The sequence below is a fragment of the Mus caroli genome, unplaced genomic scaffold, assembly GCF_978045245.1.
Source record: "Mus caroli unplaced genomic scaffold, Mus_caroli_1 scaffold_14, whole genome shotgun sequence".
Lineage (NCBI taxonomy): Eukaryota > Metazoa > Chordata > Mammalia > Rodentia > Muridae > Mus > Mus caroli.
In genome coordinates this window covers 96870397-96889783 of record NW_028227269.1, presented here as the reverse complement: position 1 = coordinate 96889783, position 19387 = coordinate 96870397, and the positions used below count along the sequence as shown (strand labels likewise).

The 19387-nt window shown below is 37.6% G+C and overlaps 1 protein-coding gene across 5 annotated transcripts in view; it reads left to right on the top strand.

Annotated features, from left to right (window-relative positions):
• The window catches only part of Eml5 (EMAP like 5), a 114606-nt gene that overhangs the window by 16601 nt on the left and 78618 nt on the right, over positions 1-19387 (top strand). For all 5 annotated transcript variants that reach the window (XR_015045253.1, XM_085830612.1, XM_085830611.1 and 2 more), the window contains exons 3-8: positions 3751-3849; positions 4949-5017; positions 9540-9725; positions 11242-11377; positions 12677-12878; positions 14994-15131. Coding sequence is in view for 4 of the 5 variants with exons in the window: in XM_085830612.1 (XP_085686738.1) it covers positions 3751-3849; positions 4949-5017; positions 9540-9725; positions 11242-11377; positions 12677-12878; positions 14994-15131 (830 nt within the window). In the remaining variant the exon portion in view is untranslated. The remainder of the gene's footprint in view (positions 1-3750; positions 3850-4948; positions 5018-9539; positions 9726-11241; positions 11378-12676; positions 12879-14993; positions 15132-19387) is intronic.

Below are 19387 nucleotides of genomic sequence, written 5' to 3'. Positions count from 1 at the left end.
TTGTAAACTCCTTATAAGATATTGAATAGAAAATGTTTAATGTTTTCATTTTCTGCCAGATTTGAAAGCATATGTAAACATTTAGGATTTATCCAATTGGTGAGCTTCCTTCAAGGTAGCAAGGCTTAAATGGTCTTTTTCTAAAGGCTTTCTCAGAATTGAGCTGAATATGCATATTAATACTAGTGGCCTGTCTTCTTGAAGATAATTAAGGCCTGAAAAGTCTATTTATAGAAATCCATAGCAAGCAGGAACTGAAGATCCCATAGCAATGCAAGGAGGAAGGCATAAACTTGAATTTTCACCTATTCTGACTGGCTAGGGAGACCCCAGAGCCACCTGTCTGTGCCCCGTGGGGCTGAGGCTACAGATCTGTGCTGTAATGCTCAGCTCTTTACTGCGGTGCTGGGAATCTGACCTTACTTCCTCATGCTTACGCTGTAAGCACTTCACCCGCTGGGCCATCTCCCCAGCCCACAGTTATTTCTAACAGACACAGAGTTAGAGTTAAAACTCTGCTCCTAGCCAGGCAGTGGTGTGGTGGCCCACACTTTTAATCCCAGCACTTGGGAGGCAGAGGCAGGTGGATTTTTGAGTTCAAGGCCAGCCTGGTCTACAGAGTGAGTTCCAGGACAGCCAGGGCTACACAGAGAAACCCTGTCCCGGAAAAACAAAACAACAACAAAAAAACAAAAAAAAAAAAACCCTCTGCTTCTTTCTAGACTGAGCAAAGGATGAGGTAGTTTTTAAGTCTAATTCCATGAAAAGCCCATGAGTTGACACAAATAAAATGTATCAGTTTACCTCTGTCTTTTTTTTTTCTTTTTAAATATTTTTTATTAGGTATTTTCCTCATTTACATTTCCAATGCTATCCCAAAAGTCCCCCATAACCTCCCCCCCCAACTCCCCTACCCACCCACTCCCACTTTTTGGCCCTGGCGTTCCCCTGTACTGGGGCATATAAAGTTTGCATGTCCAATGGGCCTCTCTTTCTAGTGATGGCCGACTAGGCCATCTTTTGATACATATGCAGCTAGAGTCAAAAGCTCCGAGGTACTGGTTAGTTCATAATGTTGTTCCACCTATAGGGTTGCAGTTCCCTTTAGCTCCTTGGGTACTTTCTTTAGCTCCTCCATTGGGGGCCCTGTGATCCATCCAATAGCTGACTGTGAGCATCTACTTCTGTGTTTGCTAGGCCCCGGCCTAGTCTCACAAGAGACAGCTATATCAGGGTCCTTTCAGCAAACGCTTGCTAGTGTATGCAATGGTGTCAACGTTTGGAGGCTGATTATGGGATGGATCCCTGGATACGGCAGTCTCTAGATGGTCCATCCTTTCATCACAGCTCCAAACTTTGTCTCTGTAACTCCTTCCATGGGTGTTTTGTTCCCAATTCTAAGAAGGGGCAAAGTGTCCACATTTTGGTCTTCATTCTTCTTGAGTTTCATATGTTTTGCAAATTGTATCTTATATCTTGGGTATTCTAAGTTTCTGGGCTAATATCCACTTCTCAGTGAGATCATATCATTTGAGTTCTTTTGTGATTGGGTTACCTCACTCAGGGTGATGCCCTCCAGGTCCATCCATTTTACCTCTGTCTTTAGGTACTGATCAGAACAAGGGTAAGTTTTGCAATTAGTATGTGCCTAGAGAGTAGGGTATTCCCAGGTTTTGCCAGGACCTTTATTGTCTTAATCTCTAGATATACCTTAAGTGCATTATTCTTGAATTTTATTTTCTTCCAGATCTTAACTTATAGTGGGTCTAGTATAATATGACCAGTATTACTCCATTAAGCCCTACATCTTCTGTAACATTTATAATTTTTCTTCATAACAACAAAATGGTTAATTCTTACAAAATAATGAGACCATACAACCTCCATACTAGAACTGAGCCCATTTGATTTAAATCTTAATTATATCCAGTCAAAGCTTTTCTAACTGGACACTAGGTGACGTTTTTCATTTGAACAGAGTATATGGATTTGTAAAGCTAATTATGGCTTATGGTAAATTAAGAATGTGATGAAGATATCAAGCATTTGTGCAACATTAACCATTCTCTGCTTAGGTATTACCATCCAGGGGCCTTTCATACCCATGAGCTTCACAGACATACCTTCAGTGTAGCTATTGGGAATTCGAGATAGTACTGATCACTTGTTTGCCTTTATTTCCCCATTATTTGTTCTTTTTCTGGAATTTCTTCTTTTCATGGTCTTAAGTTTATTGCCCTATACACAGGAAGGATGGTGTTCAAAAATCTCACCTGTTGACAGATTTTTTTCAGCTTTATCTGTGTCCTACATATTAGCTATCCTAGCTTCTAAACTTCAGGATCTTGCCAGTTAAACAAAAACACAAATCTTTATGTACCCCAATGAAGAAATTGTCTCCTAAGTGAAGCCTAGTCATCTCTCCCCTCTTTCATAATTCATATTCTTGTGAATGTGAATTCACATCCTTGTAAATGGTAAGTGCTTTGGTTACCATTGAAATGCTTGCTTCATATCTTTTTGTACAGCTTTCTGTATGTCACAGCAGTGGTCACATTCAGACTGTGATGTTTCTTCTTGACTAGAGTTCCATCTTCCATGTTAACTCATCATGTCAACTGCACCTTCTTATGTCTTTCTAATTTATTCAACTCTTCGATGGAGTTTTTAGCTTCATCTCATCTACTTTTCGTTGGAAGAAGTCCTGTGTTTCTCTGTGTATCTTTAAGTACTTTTTATACTTTGCTACTCTTTGTTCTTCTGTGGATATTCTGAAACTTTAGTTATATATTTTTTGTGTATGTTAAGCTTGTTTTATATTGTTTATCTAATTCCAGGGTTGTGTGTTTTGTTACTTGTTGAGGCCTGCTTATTTTCCCTCTGGTCTCAGCTCCCTGGGTTTGTGCTGGAAGGTCTGGTTTGTTTTCAGTCTGTAGCTTATTCTTACTGAATTTCTATCTGTAGGAGTTCATTAAAGGATGGAGTAAAAGTTGTGTTACCCCACATTTGATTTGTATTGCCTGTGCTATGCTACTGCAATTTCTCAAAAAACACGCCAGACCTTGGAAGCCCTCTAAAAGGGCTTCCCCAGCTGAGGGTTCGTGACCCCGGTAAACTCAGGTCACTGCAGTGTGAGGGCTGCTTGAGCTTTCAGGTGTTCATGAAGAGTTTTCTTCTTCTTCACAATCACCCGTTTTTTGAGCAGGAATTTCTTCTCATGGTTCCTATTCTGAGAAGCCTATTCCTTTGGTCAGACTCCAGTCCAATCCCTCTCTTGGGTAGATTCCCTGGACTTTCTCCCACATTCCTTTCCAGCGTTCAGTAAAACAACAAAGCAACAAACAAATGAACCCAAAGAGCCTGGTAACCAAGCTCTCTCTCCCTGCTTTACTTCATAGTAAATGTTCCTCCCTCCAGGATTCTCACCAAGGATCCTTTGTTGTTCTCAATTTTTTTTTTTTCCATTCACACCACCATAATGTATCTAGAAGCTTTAGCTTTTGGCTGGAGTTTGACTAGGATACTTTCTGGATATTCATAAGACTGATAGTTTTTCTTTTTACTTAGCATGAAAAACTAAATGCATGTACAAATATTAATGCAATGAATACATCTGTCTGCCTTAAAGGCCATCTGAAATATGAATGCGTATATTTTGATGTTACAAGTAGAACATATTTGCTATTTATAATTTGGTAGTTATTTGGGTTGTCTTTTTATTCCCGCCTAAATTTCTTGGACAAAATCCAGCGCTTGGTTTCAGTTGGACTCGATTCAAAGAATGCAGTTTGTGTTTGGGACTGGAAAAGGGGGAGAATGCTGTCTATGGCTCCAGGTCACACCGACCGAGTGAGTATTCTCCTTTTGGCTTTCTAATGAATACTTGGCAGGAAAAGACTGGCTGAGAGTTCACAGGGTCTTCTGTGTCGTGCCATTGTCATGGAACCACAGGTAATAAAAGTTACACAATTTGTAAAAATTCACATAATTATAGGGGAGAGGGAAGGGAGGGAAGGGAAGGGAAGTGTAGAATAAATTTCTTAGCTGATTACAATTTTCTAAAACCAAATATAGTTACAGTTGAACATTTCTGTGAACATACTAAGAACCATTGGTTTGTATACTTTAGATGGGAGAACTTTAAATGTGAAATATTAATGTAACTTTTAAAGTACAGTTTAAATTACACGATTATAAATATCCATAAGATCTTAGATTGTGGCCTGGTGAGATGGCTCAGCAGGTAAAGGTGCCTATATATACATGCATATAAATAAAAATCAAGTAAAAATGTGAGATTATCTATCATAGGACTAAGACACATGATCCACTGTGTACAGCATTAGTTTGGAATTTATCTCTGTTTGCTTCAGTAAAAAATATACTTTTTTTCTCTTTTGAACAGAATTTTTAAAATATAAAGACTACAGATCCTTAATTTGTACTATTTAAAGAATTGTACATATGAAAATATAAATTATTCAGATATCAACTTTAAAACTATATGGTCTGTTAAGTTTGATTTAACAGTGTGTTGCATATATATTATAGTTAAGGGTAAAATGATGTTGTTCATGTACATTTAAAATTATATATTGCTGCACCATTTGGAATTTTGCCTCTGTAAAAATTCTCAGGCACCAACCTTATATTCTATTTCTGTTGATCCATTCATGTTATTTTCTTAGGTCAAAGTATTCTTTAAAAATTAAAAAGAAATACATGTTGAATTTTACTTTACTAGTTCTCTGTAAAGTTAGCCAAAATAATAAATTCCTTATTACCATTCTTACTTTTTTTCCTCATAAGATTTTTAAAATGTAGGATTTTGATTGTTATTGAGAGTTCATATGTAGTTTCTGGTAGATGAAGGCTTAGCCCCCTTAATTGGGCAAAGTTCTTAGGTGATACTGAAAGTATTTTAACCATTGATCTGATTTGTTTACAGATATTTGATATTTCTTGGGATTTGTACCAGCCAAATAAACTCGTCAGCTGTGGTGTAAAACACATCAAGGTACATGAAGGCCCCTCGTTTATAGCAGTCATTTTTGGTTGCCTGGTGAATATGTGTATTCACTTCCCCATTAGCCACTTAAGATAGTTAGGGAATTCTAACAGGACTTGTTTTAATATGTCAACTTTTTACTACTCATGTCATGTCTAGTCAGTGCTTGTTGTATAGTTATTTGAGACATTATAAGGATATAAGTTTTTTAAGGGAATTGATGAATAATGTCCATAAGGAAATAGTCTAATGAGGAAAAATCTATTGTGAATAGGAACCAAACATCTAAGAGTTTTTCATCTGTAGAGATAGTATTGTCTCATAGAAGTGACATAGATAGTTACTACCACTACTTACTGGACACATAACCTGTGGGAGTCACTTCACCCCTTTGAGGTTTGGTTTGCTTTGTTTTGTCTTTTTCACATTTTGAACCTATGACAGTGCTTACCATCCTCCTAGCAGCATTTGTTCAAATGCTTTTCATGCTGGGCATGGTGGCTCACGCCTTTAATCCCAGCACTTGGGAGGCAGAGGCAGGCGGATTTCTGAGTTCGAGGCCAGCCTGGTCTACAAAGTGAGTTCCAGGACAGCCAGGGCTATACAGAAAAACCCTGTCTCAAAAAACAAAAACAAAACAAAACAAACCAAAAAAACTAAATGCTTTTCATGCTCAAGGGACTTTTACCTTGATAATTACTGTGTATTTGCTTATGCAAGCTATAGGTTTTTACACTATATAGTTAGGTCTTGAAGCCTATAAAGTCACTGGTGATATTCATTCTTTTTACATTTTTTTCTTTTATTGAAAATAAATTCTTTCCTCATGTAGTATATCCTGATTATAAACCCCTTCTTTTCCTCCCATTCCTCCCCACCTCTGGGGAGGCCTCCAGATCCACTCCCTGTCTCTCTTTAGAAAAGAACCAGCTTCTAAGAGATAACATCCAAACAGTATTTTTTTTTTAAGATTTATTTATTTTTATTATATGTAAGTACACTGTAGCTGTCTTCAGACACACCAGAAGAGGGAGTCAGATTTCATTACGGATGCTGGGATTTGAACTTCGGACCTTTGGAAGAGCAGTCGGGTGCTCTTACCCACTGAGCCATCTCACCATCCCCAAACAGTATTTTTATAGTTAGCTTTAAGTCACTGGTGTCTGGTGCAAATGCCAGATATTTGTTTCTCTTGTCTTATATAGTTGCTCCTGAAACAGTTAATTCCTAATGAGTAAGAGTCTGTGTTCTGACAGGCTCATCTGTTTGTGTCCTCCACTCACTCCTCAAGGCTTTAGGCATATATTTTAAACACTGGGGAGACAGAGATCTTTGTCTTTATCTAAGATAATTCTTGATATAGTACTTGAGATATATATATATATATATATATATATATATATATATATTAATTTACCAACTGTGTGTTAAACATATAATGTTTAATCTATATATTATAATTATATATTAGATAATATAATATCTAAATTAACTATAAAGAGATCTTATAACTTACATTGTAAATGAAGCTAGAACTCTTATTTTCATCTTTTTTTTTTAAGAACTCATCTTCTGAGATCAAACTCTATTGTGAATTACATTTCCTTTGGTAGTGACAATGACTAGTAAGGTAGTACTTTTGTGCCGGTGGTACTAGCGAGGAAACTAAGTCCCAAAGATGATCTAAATCTGAACTGCCAAGACAGACCACACTAAAACTAATGGGAATTTAAATGTAAACTCAAATAAAATGAAATTTAAAGTTCATTCACTCAGTCATTATTCATATCTCAAATACTTAAGAGCCACATGTTTCTGGGGTCCACTGTATTGGAAACCATGCATATGTATATTTGACACACATGCATTTATTCATATATACACATATGTGTAGAGAAGGGAGAGATTTCCATTTTCACTGAGATTCTATTTGACAGGACTGATCCGATTCTAGAACAGAAGACTTAGCTCCTGCTGAGTCTCAAAGGCATTTGTAAACCTAGACTTTATTCCTCAAAGATTGTATTTCATTTCATCTCAGTGAGTGTTCACGAATTGTAAGTCTCCCCAGGTGGTTCTAATGGGAGGTCAAGACTGAGATTCACAGAGCCAGAAGAAAAATAATGGCATCAGATTGGGACTGGGGGAAAGGACAAGGCCAGCTATTCCTGTGAATATAAATTATAGATGTGCTTTTAGGTTTAGAAGGCATTGAATTTCACACATTAAAGTACTCACTAGTTATGTGAATAGATAAGTATTATAAGTTTTAGTTCTGTGAAGCTTCAGGCTTTAAAATTTAAGGATATAAAATTAAAAATATATTACATGGTAATTTACTTATAAAATAATATTTTGGGCACCCAATTTCTTTATATAGAACTATTCTGTGTATAATTCCCTGCTTTATCATGTTTAGGTTATTTCTCTGTGCAAACTATAAAAAGTACTGAACACTGTATAATAAAACAATAAGGCTGGCTATGACGATTCATGCTTGAGTTTATCTTCTCCCAAGGATAAGTAGATTATTTGTAATGCATATCTTATTTTTTAGTTTTACAAAGCTGCTATTCAGGTTGAGACTATCCATGAGAGCAACATCTATTCTTTCTTTCTGTCCTCTCCCCTGTCTTAACCTTTAGCATCAGACTTGACATAACCTTTGGTTCATTTTCCCGAGTATGTGGTACTTGGTGCTTTTTTCACTACCTTTTTGGTTCTGGAGATTGAAACCAGGGCCTTGTACATACTAGGCAAATGGCCTCCCATTGAGCTATATTCCCAGCCTTTGTCTTCATTTTCATTTCTAACTCCCAACTTTTTAGCCTAAATTGCTTGTAGATTTTTTTTTGAAAACATGGCTTTTTTGAAATATTCTTTTTATTCATTCTTTGAGAATTTCACACACACACACACACACATCTTGATCATATTCACTTCCACTCCTCTCCCAGACCCATCCCCTTCCACTCCAACTACTCCCACTCTTGTCTGTTGTTTCTTGTTTTTTTTTTTTTTTTTAATAACTGCATGAGATGAATTTGAGATGCCCATATATAACCAGTGTGTGAGGCTATCCACTGACGCATGGTTGAACTACGGCACCCATGCCATTGCAGAACAAAACAAAACAACCCTGACTCTCCCTCCACTAGAAGTTCTAAACTGTAGGACGAGGGGCTCCTGAGTCCCTGCATTCTCCATGCTCGAACGTTGACTGGCTTGGTTGCAGGCCTTAGCTAAGCATGCAGCCACAGCGGCTGTGAGTTTAAGAGTTCGGCACTCTGTTCTTTCCAGAAGTCACTGTTTTCATCCCATCCTCCCTGACCTCTGGCTCTTATACCTTTTCCCTTTTTGCCACTGATTCCCAAGGCTTGGGGTATTGTAGGTGTCCCGTTTGTGTTTGGGCAGTTCAGACACTTATTGCTTGCACAGTGACAGTGTCTGTGTTTACTGTCATCACTGCACAAAGCTATTTGATGATGTCTGCACTAATTTATGTGCATGGAGATACCCAACTAGATGGCAGTTTGGTCCAGTGTCCATTTGGCAATAGTATAAGCAGGCCTTGTCCTGTGAGCTCCCAGTTATAGGTGTATGGCCAGATTAACAGCACTAGGCATTTGCTTCCTCTTGTGAGGTGAGAATTATATCAAAAAGTGGTTGGTTAGTTCTTTAACATCCATGACACTGTTGCACTCAAGGCATGCTGATCATTGTTATCCTCATGGGGTTCACAGCCGGGCAAGACTGTTTGATGGCTTTTCCCTCCCAGAGGTTTATTCTGATGCCATGAAAGCTAACAAGCGGGGATAAAACTTTCTGGATAGTACCAACCTGATTTCTATGTGACCCGTGTCCATAGGGTATGTTCTCTTCAGCAATCGAGTCTTAATATCAAGTTCTGGTGGGCAACCAGAAAGAGTGGCAGTAGCCTATATTGGTTTGCCAGAATCTAAAACACATCTGATCAACAGCTCACGAACAATTATACTTAGCACTAGGCTTTTTATTTGGCATCCTTTTGCTCTGGGAGGAATATTATCCCTTGTGAAGGATGACTCTTTTGTATGAAGATACACACACACACACACACACACACACTCACATACACACTCACACACACACACACTCACTCACACACACTCACACACACACACAGAGGAAGCTTATGAACTAGTATGTCTCCATATGGCTTTTTCAGACATCTTTCATGTTAGTTATTCCTCCCCCATCTATTTCTTTGCCCTCCACTCTCATCCCTCTCCCCACCAAAAATAGCTTTAAGGAAAATGTTAGCTCAAATTCCTTACACTTACAGATAAAGATTGAAACTAGTGACTAATCTGCTAAAACAGCTGTGACAACCCTAGGATGAGGATATACGCATTGAATGCTATTTTATCATAAGACAACCACTTAGGCAATTTCTAGTCTGCTACCATAGTAGAGTATTGAATTATTGAAAATATATGACTTGGTTTTATAAGCATTATTTGATAATATGCTTATAATGTATACGTTTTAGTTCTGGAGTTTGTGTGGAAATGCTCTGACCCCAAAACGCGGAGTTTTTGGTAAAACAGGTGACCTTCAGACAATATTGTGCCTCGCCTGTGCTCGGGATGAACTAACATATTCTGGTGCACTCAATGGGGATATATATGTATGGAAAGGAATCAACCTTATACGAACAATACAAGGAGCCCATACTGTAAGTATATTTGAATAATTTAAACACGTTTAGCTGTTTGCCACCTAGCTTTCTTAAAAACAAGCTATCTAATATAGCCTATCTCTAGTCAGGTCAGTTTTTTTTAAAAAAAATGTTATTCTAATGGCTTATTTGATTTCAATTAAGAACCATACAATTAGACTCATATATATTTATTAAATTAGTATAATTATCATCTTCCTAAAACTGTTGTTATAACAGTGTATTTTTCAGAATAGTGCAGAGTAATAAAGCTTTTTGACTTTAGCCATAGAGTGTTCTAGACTAGCTGCATTAAAATATAGCTTGTGTTGTTAAGGCCAATTTATCCAGTAGGCAATTTTGGAACATGTAGGAAAAAATAGTCATTAAGCCAGAGCAGAGGGATTTAATTTTTTAGTTGGTTAAATGTTTGTTTACTTGGTGCATATGGGTGTTTTGTTTGAATGTGTATCTGTGTACCATGTGTGTGCCTCGTACCTTTTGGAGGCCAGATGAAGGTGTAGGATCCTCTGGAACTGGGGTTACACACCAGTGTGAGCCTCCACGTAGATGATAGGGTTTGACCTTAACCCCTGAGCCATCTCTCTAGTCCCTGGAATTTTTTTTTTTTACTCATAAGATTTTCATATAGTTCACTCACAGAAATGTATTATTAAAAGTTTTGTGTGGTTTTGTATTTAAGCTGTTTAGCAATTGAATCATCACTCCTCCAACAGTGTGTTGGGGTTGGAGAGGTTTCATGTGGAAAGTACTGATGCTCTAAGAACCATTTATGAATGACTTGCTCTGTGGGAATGTCTGGAGACAAAAATAGTATTCTTTTCACAAAATGTGTGACAATTCATGTTTTATCCTTTAATATATAGAAACACTAGCTTTTCTGTAACATTTTTCAGTATAGAATGTTGTAATTTTTGCTATCATCTTGAAGAAAAATGTCAACTTCCTTGAATTTTCCTTTTTTATTGATTATCCTTTTCGCCTTTTATTCTTCTTGGGTTGGCTGTACTTGGTTTTTGTTCATGTGTACATTAGAGATATATACTTTTTCAGCATATACATTGCAGTTAAGGGCCAGGGAGGTGGCTCAGGGAGTGACTGCTGGCCTAGCGTTGTAGAGCCCTGCGTTCAATCCCTAGGACTGCACTTACGCACAAGAAAGTAAAAGTTGTTCCTTTATGGTTTATGGTTTTCTTATCATATATGACAGGTTTTATAGCTCAAAGTCACATGAGCACTATGATTTTTGCATTTATTTATTATATTTAGAGTTTTGCCTTTTAGAATTTTATATACAGTATAATATTTAATATTCTTCTGTGTTATGTACATATTATTAAATACTGCCTCAATTACATGTTGACTTCCTAATGGTATATTTTAGATTTTTTGGTATGTTTTCTGGTTTGTTTGTATTTATTAAAAAACATTGCTGAATGGATTTTTTTTACCTTTATTTAGTAGATGTTCTTAAAAAGTTCATGTTTTTAAGTCATTTTCTACCTTCACCTAGGCAGGGATTTTTAGTATGAATTCTTGTGAAGAAGGCTTTGCTACTGGTGGCAGAGATGGCTGTATTCGTCTTTGGGATTTAACTTTTAAACCAATTACTGTGATTGATCTCAGGGAAACAGAACAAGGATACAAAGGTAATAATAACATGAATGAGTTATGCTAAGCTAATTGTCAATAAGGCAGTGGTGCTCTCTTAGTGTAAACATATGTTTTCTATACATTCCATCTGGAGGACTTTGGCTGATATTTTGTGCTATTATGACAAATATCCTTTTTGTGTGTCTAATGCCTACTAAAATAAAATCTACAGAAACATTTGATAGACATTTACTCTTTTAAACTGTGGATTTTGAAAATATTTTACTGTGACAATGCTAAATAGAACTATTTGTCAAATAATTGTGCAAATAAAATATATTGGAAACTGGTAAACTTTTGTTAATGATGATTTAAGTCATATTTTCCTTTACTTAAAGCTTACTTTTTCAGAAATTAGGGGATTTAAAAATAGACATAATAAAATAGGTTCTCAGTGTAACATATTAGTAATCATTGGTCACTAACGTTTGAATTATAAGTCTAATATTGGAAGTAACGCATTTAGATTATATTTATTGGTAATATATTTAAATTATATTTGTGTTACTGGAGAGAGATGAAACTCTGCACTAATTGTTTAGCTTCATCTGTAAATTAAGATCACTACAAATATCTCCTATTAGATTGATTAATACACATGAGTTATTTAGAAAATTCAGTATATAATAAGCCTTTAGATGTCAGTCACTGCTGTTTTCACTAGCTTTTGATAAGCATTATTTTGAAGCTTACAAAATAATGTTATTCATTTTTACTTTATTCTCAAGAGAATATTATGAGTTATATGGTGTCCTTATATTGGCAATGTTGTATAAATTTAAAAAAATGGGGATGAGGGCCAACAGGAACTGTGGAAAATGCAGACAAAGTAAAAATGAATTTTCTTTCCTTAAGTATATTGATGAACTGATTTAAGAAATGAAATACAGTACAAAGTCAGGTTGTTATGAAAAAAAAAAGCAAAAAAAACCAACAACAACCAAAAGACAGAAAGTGCAGTGTCTTTAAAGGCAGGTCCTGGGCACTCACTGTTTGTAAGTGCTTGTGCCACCTTGGCTATAAACAGAGTCTGACTCTGAATTGTCTCGCAAAGGCGAAGGAAAAAGTGTATCCAGAGGATGGGTAGAAATTATGTGTTGGAAAAAAGAAATCTATTGTTCTATATGGCAAAGAACACAAACAATTGAAGAGAATGGGAGTGTATATTCAGACTTTTGTACTCTCTTATAACCAAGATATAAAAGATACAAAAATTAATTTCCAATTAAGTGTGTATTTTATGACTGTAGCACTGATGTTAAGTACAATATTGGAATTAATGTGCTTTCTACCAGGTTTATCTGTGAGGAGTGTTTGTTGGCGAGGTGACCACATTTTAGTGGGAACACAGGACAGTGAAATCTTTGAAATTGTTGTGCATGAAAGAAATAAACCTTTCCTAATTATGCAAGGGCATTGCGAAGGTGAACTTTGGGCGCTTGCTGTTCACCCTACTAAGCCTTTGGCTGTGACCGGAAGTGATGATCGTTCAGTCAGGTAAGTAAATCGTTTCTTAGGTAAACAGAATAAGGTACCGTGAAATCTCAAGTACAGACATAAAAACTGATCGCTTCCAACAAGGCTGTACCTGTGACCGTACACCTTCAGTGTATTGTGAATGCCTCTGACCATCCGTACACATACACACAAATAAGTAAATGTAAAATTGGTTCAAAAATCTACCTCTGGGGTATATGTAAGCTGTAGGCAATGTGTAAACAAATGAGTGTGTCTGTGTTCTTATAATACTCTATTTATAGACATGAAATCTGAACTTTGTATATTGTGTTCTAAAGTTTTATTCTTTTATGGTTTTCAACAATTAAAATTTGTAAAATCCATCCTTTGTTCTCAGTCTATAAAAACACGCAGCCAGGTTTTTGTCCCAGGCTTTGTCCCAACGGATGTGTTTGCGGACACTTGTGGTACAGAGCGAGAATCCTCAGCACATGCAGCAGTTAGTGTTGTAGCCTTGAGACTTTGTGGTCGGAAAGACAGGATGCATCAGCACAGGATGGCCGAGTAGGGGTGATTGGGCAGGAGCTTGAGAGTGTAAAGGAGAGTGATTAGAAAACAAACACTTTATACGTAGGCGATATGACTGCATATGTAGACGCATCCAAAGAAAATGCAAACACATTCATGGAATTGAAAGGGGTTAAGAAGACTTGCTATCCTTTCAGTGAACCAAGAATTTAGTTCCCAGCAGCCATGTTGGGCAGCTCACAACTGACTGACTGTATCTGAAGGTGTCTCTTGGCTTCCTCTGATACCTGTGTGCATGAGCTCAAATATATATATACACAAATAAAAGATAAATTTAAAAGGATTAGACAATATCTTGGATATAAAAGAATATAAGATTAGTATACAAAATTATTTTTCTATAAAACAGTCTCAAGTTTTTAAAAAGATAACACTTATAAGATCATTATAAAAAACCTATTTCTCTTTGCTGATCTTTTTCTAAGATTATTAAGATTATTAAGCTATTGAATTATAGCTTTCATTTTATAACATATGTAGCTAAATAGTCCCTACATATTTCTGTATTGACACAGTGACAATTTATTATTTTATTATTTATATGTGTGTGCATGTGTATGCTTCATGCGCATTAAGTATGCATTGAAGGTGAGAAGAGGGTATTGGATCCCTTGGATCTGAAGTTATAGCTGGTTACAGGCTACCTGTGTGTGTGCTGGGATCTTAACACAGTTCCTCTGAAAGACCTGTGCTCTCTTCTGACTGCAGAGACAGCTTTCTACTCTCAGGTTCACAAGTTTTGATGTGAAGTTTTGTTATAACTTATTTGAATATGTTAGATCTTCATTGGTATTTTTCTTTGTTTAAGTTATTTGAAATCATAATCTTTGTTCTTCAAATGATAGGTCTTTTCTAGTTATCTTACTAATTTTTAATATTATAGTCTGGAATAGTTTGTGAATTTGAATATTTTAAGTACTCCATTTGAAAGCCTACATAGATACTCTTTTTGAGAAAGGGTCTCACTATGTAACTCTGGCTGACCTGGCACTTTTTGTAGATCAGCCTGGCCACTAACTCAGAGATCTGCCTGCCTCTGCCTCTCTAATGCTGGGCTTAAAGGCATATAATACCACGCCCAGTCTTACATATGTAATTTAAGGAAATAGCTCTTTTGATTAGGGTAGAGATTACTAACATATTTCAGATTAACAATTGGGTCATAGTGATGTCATAGTGATGTCAGTATGTTTTTATATTTAAACAACAGCAACAAACTGTTCCTGCCTGTGTGTGAGAGCAGGCGTGTGGGCTCGTGAGTGCCGTGACGTGTAGGGAAGTCAGGACTACTTTAGGAAGCTGCCTCTCTCCGTCCATTATGGGTTTTGGGGACTGGGCTGCACGCACTTTTACCTTTGGAATCATCTCGCCATCCCTGCTATGTTACTTTAAAAACAACAACAACAAAAAACTGATACTCTTTCATGTTAATCATAAGTAATATTGCTGTTTTCATAGAGACAAATGTCTTCCTTTAAACTAGATTGTTTTATCTTGAAATATTCTTACAGACATAATTTTTACAGTAGACATTAATCATTTTTATTTTTGAATTAAATTATACAGGATTTGGAGCCTTGTAGATCATGCTTTAATAGCAAGATGTAATATGGAAGAGCCAATTCGGTGTGCTGCTGTAAATGTAGATGGAATTCATCTTGCCCTTGGAATGAAGGATGGGTCATTCACTGTCCTTAGAGTGAGGTATGCGATTAGAGTAGAAGCAGAAACGGTGATTTCTTGTTTTGTTAATGTGTATAGTACTCGTTGCTCTTAATCACCTATCCTTTCTTTCCTTCTTCTTTTATATGTGGTCCAAGTTTTAGTTTCATTAAATTAATATACTTATAAAAATAGTTTTGTTGGAAAATTAAACTCAAGAACTTTTATCTTGGGGCATTAAGAATGCTTAGCAAACAGGTTGGAGAGATGACTCAGTGACTAAGAGATCTGCTGTTCTTGCAAAGGAACTGGGTTTGGCTCCCAGAACTCACATTTGACTTGGTCTTCTGTCTTCTGCCTACTCCTGCACAAATGTTGTACACAAACCTCAAGCAAGCATACACACACATACACATAACAAAGAAATCTTATATTTAAAAGAAGAAGGCTTCTTACTACAGTGCTCACTAAGCTGTGAGTGACAGCCTGGGACCCTGACTCCTCCTGTCAGTAGAATTGTTTTCAGTCTCCATCCTTTGTTATTAAGAAAACTCAGGACTCAGAGAGGTAGCTGAGCAGGATGTTTGTTTCCATGTTTGTATCTTTGACAAAATACCTATGTCCTTTTATGTGTGTAATTAATAAATGCTTAAGGAATGTATTAAAAAGCTGGGCACAGTGGCACATGCCTTTCATCCCAGCAGTCAGGAAACAGGCAGTTGAATTGCTAGGTTCAAAGCCAGTCTGGCCTGCCTAATGAGTTCTAGGCCAGCCAAAGCTACATAGGGAGATCTTGTCTTAAGCAAACAAACAAACAATGTTTAAACTGTTTCTGGTTGATGTTGAATTACAGGTAGATTCATTCATTCTATCCTGTGCAGGCTTTAGGAAGCAGTGCTGAAGAGCCACAACATACTCACCGAGCAGTGTTTATGAAATCTTTCAGCTCCAGCTCAGTAAACTCAGTTGGCCAGGCCAGAAATGATTTATTCATTTTCACTTTGCCTCTCTTTAAGAGTCACTTCCACAGAAGTTGTCAAGTTTATTTCCTTCCTTCCAACTTTCCTGTCACGCTCTAGTGTGGGCTTTTCCATCACCTCGTCTGACTGATGGAATAAAGTGGAGCAGCCCTCCTTGCCATCTCAGAGCCATCCCCACTGCTGGGATTGAGATCCATGTTGTTGTAGTAATTAAAGCTGTACTTTGACAAGTCCATACACATGCACAGTGAATTCTGCTTACTCTCGTTCCCTACCCTGTTTTAGCCTCCTCCCACCTCCATCAACCCTTCGTCATCTCTATAAGTCTCTTTCCCACACTCAGAGCGTTTTGCTTTGTTTTCTGACCACTGAGAGTAACCAGGGCCTTCTGTGTGACTATGAGTTTGAAACTCTACTGGAGTCCACTGGGGCCATTAGTGGCTACATAACTGAAGACAGTTCCCTCTCTTCCAACATACATGTCAACAGCCAATTGTTAGCTGGGTGGGTGGGGCCCTATGTGCCCCTCCTTCATCTGTGAGTGACTATGTAAGACCACTGATACTTTTTCTCCTCCAGCAACCTGTATAGCACCCCTGGCACAGTGGAAGCTACAGCAGGGAAGAAGTTTCCAGCTCATTTCCAGCTTTATTCTCGAGATTCCTTTTAAGGCTCATTGTTGGCATTCATCCTTTTTCCAAAGGCTTTCTGCTCCTTGGGCTGAAGTTTGTAATCCTTGACACAGTGTGCAGTGTCCAGCTCTCTGATCTGTTTTTCTGTACCATATACAAAATTTCTAAAGAGCTTGATGGTACAAACGTGTAATCCTAATTGTTAAGGCAGCTGAGGCAGGAGGATTATGGATTTAAAGTCTTCCCGAGCTTGAGTGAGTTCAAGGCCAACCTACCTAACTTAGTGACTATAATTAATAGTAGGGTGCTAGGGTGCTTGCCTAGAATGTACAAGGCTCTAGGTTTGACTCCCAGTGTGAAAAAGTAACAGTAGGTTTTTACAGAGGGATGGGTTATAATTTTTTCTTAAAATTGTTTTTTATACACTTTCATATTTGACCTCAATAAGTGTAGATGTCTGCCATTAAATACATCTACTTTATTGTGTCACTATCATCTCTAAAACTTTTGGTTTTTCTGGTTGGATTCAGCCTGACATAACTGTAGCCATCTTGACTCAGAACTGACATATTTATCCAGTTTAACCTCAATTGGCATTTCCTGCATAGACCCCAGCATATCATAAATAGATAAAGCCAACGGAGTTATTTAGAGCTTTCAACAAGACCTTGGTAATGGAAAGGTACCTGACTCCTTGACGTTGGCAAGATGAACTTGCTTGTGTGACGTCATTTTCCCCCTTTCTCACCCAGCTTGTGAGGATGAACTTTTTGAGCTTTTGTTGTTGAATCCTTCTGTCAGTAGTTCCCAAAAGTGCACTCTGCAGATGTGGACTCTGCCTGCCTGCCTCCCCCCGCCCCCCTTTAGAATCAACAGATTACACAGTCACTGGGTGTAGAATCTGTGGTCCTAAACTCATTAACTATTCCATGTTAGAATCTTCTGGTGGTGGATTCTGGTGGATTCCGCCATCAGATCTAACAGTCTCCGGTCTACATTTTGTCTGCTTTTGCTCCCCTCACTATCCAAGAGGAAGTGCCTTCCTCCTGCATTCCTCCTTCCTTTCTCAGACAGGAAGGCCAGCCTCCTCCTCACCCAGTGATTGGCTTCTTGTCATCTTTAGTATCCAATCAATTAGGGGAGCATTCTGCTACATCTCAACTTTTCTGTCCAATAAAAAAACAAAACAAAACAAACAAAACAAAAAAAAAAACCCTCTTCTCCCAGATATGATTGAAAAAAAATCATGACAAATAAATTACATAGTATGAGGACAAATGACATCCAGTTCATCAATCTGTCAATTTAGATGAAGCACTGTACCATCTATTTGACTAAAAATACTTACAATTCCACACCTCTTCTGTCCTGGTTTAGCTTGTATAGTATCTGAAAACCATCCTCTCAAATCTCTACCATCCTTCTCAATGCTAAACAGCTTGGGTTGGCTATGAGGCTACAGTCAGTCTTCAATCCCACCGGAATTCTGAGAGCGATATAAATTTACCTGGAAATATAGGAAGCCTAACACAGCTTCCAGAACTGAAACAAATAGTAGAGACAACTGCCTACCTATACAGTCCCCTGTATTTCAACATGCTGGAACATCAAATTGGTGCTGTTTGGCCCAGGATCATCTGACAGACCTTTGTAATGCAGAATTATGAAGGAAGAAACCACAGCAGGGTAAATCTGTGAGCATAAGGTATGAGGCACCAGCTAAGTCTGAAAGAGGAGAGACGGTTCTTCAGGAATAAGACACAGGAAAAACAAGTATTGATTATCTTGTCTTGGCAAAGATAATCAGTCAGCTATTCCACAATGTGTCCCTTTTCTGGACGGTAGTTTGTCTGTAGATGAATCTGCCTCTCTCTCTGCCTTTACTGTATCTTACTATTTTATTGTTAGTGTCCTTGTTTTCTGCTCCTCCCACTGATTTCTGTGTCCTCATTATGCTGTCCACCATTCTGTATGCACAGCATAGTGTCCACCGTTCTTCAGACAGACCACCCACTATGTGATTCCGTACTTGTTTTTCCTGTGTCTTATTCCTGAAGAACTGCCTCTCCTCTTTCAGACTTAGCTGGTGCCTCATACCTTATGCTCTCAGGTTTACCTGCTGTGGTTTCTTCCTGCTTTCAGTTCATGCCTAGCCCACATTTCAGTCTTTCTTGAACTTTTGCATACTCCTTTTGAGCAGTTAGCATATATTATCATGCTATGTCTGTCTCTCGTGGAAGATCAACTCAAGTTTGATTCCTTAGAACTAAAGCCACATAAATGTTCACTGCTATTAAAAGAATTTGAACATTTCCTCTAACCTCCATTTAGAAAACTAAAAAATCAGAAAACATGCTTCTGCTTCTGCAATTGCCAAACTGGAGCATTCCCAATGAGGGGTGCAGCGTCAACATGGAGAGACAGCTGCCATGAGAAGTTGCCATCTCCCCATTCTCTCACCCATCTTCCCTGCATCGCTGTTCTCCCTCCTCCTTCTAGGTCTAAAAGTTTGAGAACTCAGCTGTGTTGAAGTGAAGTGCTTACCTGTTTTTATGCCTGTTACCAATGCCCGTGCTATTTTGGAAATCCACTTTATGACATCCTAGAAAAAAATGGCTGAACTCCGCTCTGTGTTTTTTTGTTTGTTTGTTTTTTAAATAAGTTGAGCATGAGGGCATATGCCTAT